The sequence below is a fragment of the Lipotes vexillifer genome, unplaced genomic scaffold, assembly GCF_000442215.2.
Source record: "Lipotes vexillifer unplaced genomic scaffold, Lipotes_vexillifer_v1.1 scaffold1035, whole genome shotgun sequence".
In the NCBI taxonomy this organism is placed as follows: Eukaryota; Metazoa; Chordata; class Mammalia; order Artiodactyla; family Lipotidae; genus Lipotes; species Lipotes vexillifer.
The window spans coordinates 580,923-586,052 of NW_006772073.1; the positions used below are offsets into that span (position 1 = coordinate 580,923).

Consider the following 5,130-nt stretch of genomic DNA (forward strand, 5'->3'; position numbering starts at 1 on the left):
TTCCGAAAGGGGAACTGGACGATGGAGAACCCCTCCCCCGCCTGCCAGTGTAGCAGCGACAGAATCAAGAAGATGCTGCCCGTGTGTCCCCTGGGGGCTGGGGGGCTGCCTCCTCCACAAGTGAGTCACTTTCAGGGTGTGACCGTTCAGGTGGGGTGCAGGGTGGGCTTGGGGAGAAGGAATGGGTGACCTGCCGTGTCAGGAGTGTCTCTTTCAGTCTTGATCCTTGTCATAGGGAAAAGCATGTGAGTTTTGAGAGGAGGGGCCTTGGAGCACATTGTTCCTGTATCTGAGGGAGCTTAGCCTGCTTCTCTCTTTTGAAGTCAGCCTAGTTTCCTTACTGGTTCGAGGTCCAACCAGAATACAACACTCTGGATCAATGAGCTGTGGAAGGCACACTGTGGACTCTCCCCAAGTGGTGGTGTCACGGGACAGACTGTGACAAGCCCAGCTTCATCTCTGCCTCTGCCACAGATGAGCTGGTGACCTTGGACAGGTCACGCTGAGTCCCTGGGCCTGTTTCCTCACCTCTGAATTAGGGATGCTCGCCCATAAAACTTCTGTGGGTCTTACAACTCTGACATCCTCTGAAACTCTGAGTGTGGGCAACAGTTCTGAGCCATTTTTTCTGAGAATGATTTCAGGAAGAGGCTTGCTTTTGATGTCTCTCTGCTGCCTTATCAGCATCCAGGTTGCAGGGTGAGGAGAAGGAATTTCAACTGGTGTTGAAAACTTAAAGCAGTCCTTCCTGGTTACGTTTCTTTAAAATAAGAGCTCATCTCTTCATCAGTGTAACTCCAATGAACGAAAGAATTCACGAGGCATAGTCCACGGTGCTGCTCCCTGAAAACCTTTCGTAACCATAAAGAATGATGCTTCAAGGTCTATTCTGATACTTCATAGGTGTTCAGAATAAGTTGCTGGGGCTCTCCTTGGCTTGCCCTAATGGCCCTGCTGAGAGCAGAGTAGACCAGACCTTGGTGGCTGGCTGATGGCAGAGCCTGGGCCCTGTGGTCACACTGTGGTACATGTTTGAGGGACATGTGTCATTGTTGTCCTTGATTTGTTTTCTTTTCCAATTCTGGTCGATAAAGACACATGCACTTGGTTTTTCTGTGATAACAGAGAAAACAGAACACTGCGGACATCCTTCAGAACCTGACGGGAAGAAACATTTCGGATTATCTGGTGAAGACATATGTGCAGATCATAGCCAAAAGGTCATTATTTACTAAACTTGGCGCCTGCTTAATCATTACTGATCAGAGGAAGTAAAAGCCAAAAAAAAAATTAGTAGATTGAGTAGTGGGGGGAACATCCCATTTTGACCTGATGTTGTCTTTTGGAAGTTTAGGATATTCTTTCAAACTAGAAAAGATGATGGGAAGTATTATGAACGTTCAGCTTCAAGACTGAGGTTGCATGGTTCCAGGATGAAAATAAATCTGGATTCAAATTCTAACTGCTGCTTATTAGCGTTTTTGACCACGGGCAGCCAGTTATCCTATTAAAGCCTTAGATTGTATAAAATGTGATAATAATGTTGCTCTTATTAGTTTGTCATGAGGATTAAATGAAACGATACATGTGAGGTACCTCTCATGGATGAAATAAATGATAATACATGGCATTATAAAGAGAGCCCTGGCCCAACTTAACGGCCTGTCTTGGCTGTGGAGCCTTGGGAGAGCCATATAGCTTCCTGGGGCCTAGGATGGGAGTCGTCCCTTTGTCCAGCATATCCGTGCCACAGATGCTACCTGCACACGCCCTCTTGGTTATCAGATTGACTGTCACTGTATTACAGTACTTGTGTTCATGTAACCCTTATTTTACATAATAGTGGCCCCAATGACCTTCAAAGAAATTAACAGGAGACATAGGAAAAAACATAGTATATGTAGGGGTTGGTATTACCCATGGTTTCAGGCATCCGCTGGGGGTCTTGGAATGTTTCCCCTCCAGATAAAGGGGGACTGCTGTATTTAGTTGGTGCTCAGAAAATGTTTGTTCTAGCTTCCTTCCTATCAGCTTGGTTAGTTGGGCCCCTAAGTTAGGAGTTCTAGTGACTTTTAATGACAAGGGTGTGCTTGAATGACAGTTACTATGAGTTTCCAAGAAAGAGGCATAACCTCTCCATATGTCATCCATAATTGACCTATTATTTTGAATTTTAAAAAGTTTCTAGTTTGATCACCTCTGTTGGTTTTTGAGTTGTTTTTAATATGAGGCATGACCTTCATGTAAATCATAAGGTTTTAATATGGGGAGAAGAAAAGACATGCTGATTAGGACTTCTTTCCATTGGCAAGACCCTACAGCAGCAGCCCGACCGTAGGGTTATTTCTGTCCCTTTGTTGTATCCTCAAGTAGATATTTACTCCTTTTGCATCATCAGGAATAGGGTCAATGTTTCTTTGGACTGATTTCTGGTTTCCTTGTCTTTGGCTTTCTGCAGCTTAAAGAACAAGATTTGGGTGAATGAGTTTAGGTAAGTTGACCTCGCTGTGCCTTCTTTTCAGTTTCCTTGACTCCTAAAGTTCAGGAGGGTGAATTTGATGCAGTTTTCTTGGATCCCGGGAAGTTGTTAGTTTAGGGATTGTTTTGCCGTTAGCATTTCTGCTCGGTGCGCAGCTGCCACTTCAGAGGCCTTTGGAATATTTGGCACACTGACGTCCTTGAGGAGATTTTAGAAGTTCCTTGTGGGTCTCTAGGGACTTGACAGGAAGCACGATGTTTTGAGGGAAAACCCATGCGAGCTAAACTTACCAAATCAAATTCCTAGGAGTCCTAATGACTCAAGGACAATTTTTCAGGTCATTGGAATAACCAAGGAGGTCTTAGATGAAATAAGAGGCATCAAAACCGTCTATGTTCATTGTATTTCAACTCATTTATCTCTCTGAGTTTTTTTTTTTTTTTTTTTTTTTTTTTTTTTTACACCCTACCACCTAGCAACTCTGCTAGGTACCTGCCTTAAAGAAGCTTCACACATGTATCCAAGGAGATAAATACAAGAAGATTGTTGCACGCGCAGGCTCAGCGGCCATAGCTCACGGGCCCAGCCGCTCCGCTGCCTGTGGGATCCTCCCGGACCGGGCCACGAACCCGTGTCCCCTGCATCGGCAGGCGGACTCTCAACCACTGCGCCACCAGGGAAGCTCCTTCTGAGTTTTTTTTAAATAACAATGTTTCTATTAGAAAATAAAACCAGAGTCCCATCAGGATAGCAAGAATCATTCTCTCCTCTGCTGCAGTCAGGCTGTCTCAGACCCACCCTCCACCTCCACCCCTGCCCATATCCTTCTAAGTTTTGAAGGAGCAGATGGGACTGGGGAAGAAAAGAAGGAAGGATCCTTGAAGTCCATCAGTTCTCATGAGAAATGAGACACCTTACATGGCTGCCTCAAAACTTGGCTTTGTCCCTGCCTCCCATCTTCCTTCTTTGCCTTTCCTCCAAGAGCCAGGACTTACTGAGTAACTGAGCAGGGCGGATGCAGGACCTTTCGTGGTTCTCCTGCTATGGAAGAGCCACGGCCTGTCTCTAAACCCTTTCAGGCCTCTCTGGTCAGTGTCATCACTGCTCATCCTGGTTTCCCATCTGCTAGCCTGGAGACCCAAGTTCAGGCCTGAGCCACCAGGGGTGGGAGGAGCATCTGTGAGATGAATGAGCATTCTTTCCTCAGCGTCTCAGACGTCTCACTCTATGTATAATCAGACCCAGGTCTCTCCCACTTGGGCAGGAGACAGAAGAGTTAAGAGATTACCAGAGTCCATTAGAGGAGGCCAAGGTGAAACTTTCTCTGAGTCTTACTTGGGTCCTACTTTGAACAGGCAGTTCATCTAAATGAAGCATTACATACTTAGATGGCGTCTGCTGCTGAATGTTATTGGACCCCACACCGCCTGTGTTTTAATATCAGGCTGTTCTTTTAGGTACGGTGGATTTTCCCTGGGTGCCAGTAATTCTCAGTCACTTCCTCCGAGTGAAGCAGTTAATGATGCCATCAGGCAAATGAAGAAACACTTGAAGGTGGCCAAGGTACAGTATCCATCCCAAGACATGTCAGACAGAAAATGAGTTGCTAGTACATGGGAGTAGTTGGCAGGTAGATGATCACCTTTCAGCTTATTGTTTAAGACTTTCAAATACAAAGCCATCACTGGGCATTTAGTGATCTTGGGCCAGCCAAGACTGAGCTACTCAGTATGTTATTTACTATCTGAAAGTGCAGATCAAAAACAAATGCAGAGATTTTAAATCTCTCAATAACTTAAGCATAGCCAGTGGATAAATAAACTGGGCATCAAACATACTTTTCTGAAACAATCTCTGGTTAAACAGGAAATGAAGCATTTTCTTTAAGCTGGCAGCTAGTTTTAGTACCTAATAAGCATTCACTTCATTTATCTGTATCTCAAGTTCCCCATTTCTAAGTTTGAATTGGGGGGGTCAGATGATATGGCCTCTAGGGTCACAGACAGCAGGGATTGTCTTAAAGTCTGAATCTCTGCCCTTGAGGCACAGACCCCATGTCTGATGCATCTGCATTTTGAGTGTAGTTCTGGGTCTTAGGAGGATGTCAAGGGAGCATGGTGAAGAATCCTCCGCCAGACATCTACATCTTGGGACTTTGAGTCACAGGGTTTCCCTCTGGTTCCTTTAAGACCTGTGGCTCGTGGCAACAACGCTGCTTTAGACTTCTGGTCCCTTGTTTCTCAGGAGCCAGTTACTCAGTGGCTTCAAGGTTCATTTCAATGAACAACACAGTGGCAGTGTTGCCCTTCACCAGGTTGTCCCATTGTGCACAGACTCCAGACTTCCTGTTGCCCTCCCCTGTGAACCATCCCACTGAGGCAGCTTTCTGTCATTCACAGGACAGTTCTGCAGATCGATTTCTCAGCAGCTTGGGAAGGTTCATGACAGGACTGGACACGAAAAATAACGTCAAGGTAAAGCCCTTTGTTCCAATAGCTTTTTTTTTTTTTTTGGCCGCTCCTTGGTGCTTGAGAGATCTTAGTTACCCAACCAGGGACTGACCCCGGTCCCAGGGCAGTGATAGCACCGAGTCCTAACCACTGGACCAGGGAATTTCCTCCAATAGCTTTTTTTTTTTTTTTTTTTTTTTT

At 45.5% G+C, this 5,130-nt stretch overlaps 1 protein-coding gene across 1 annotated transcript in view; it reads left to right on the forward strand.

Moving 5' to 3' along the window:
* Positions 1-5,130, forward strand: part of ABCA1 (ATP binding cassette subfamily A member 1) — a 111,212-nt gene that overhangs the window by 89,713 nt on the left and 16,369 nt on the right. The window contains exons 31-35 of the mRNA XM_007447287.1: positions 1-120; positions 1,126-1,220; positions 2,459-2,491; positions 3,937-4,042; positions 4,879-4,953. The exon at positions 1-120 is cut by the window's left edge and continues 9 nt beyond it. Coding sequence (XP_007447349.1) covers positions 1-120; positions 1,126-1,220; positions 2,459-2,491; positions 3,937-4,042; positions 4,879-4,953 — 429 coding nt within the window. The remainder of the gene's footprint in view (positions 121-1,125; positions 1,221-2,458; positions 2,492-3,936; positions 4,043-4,878; positions 4,954-5,130) is intronic.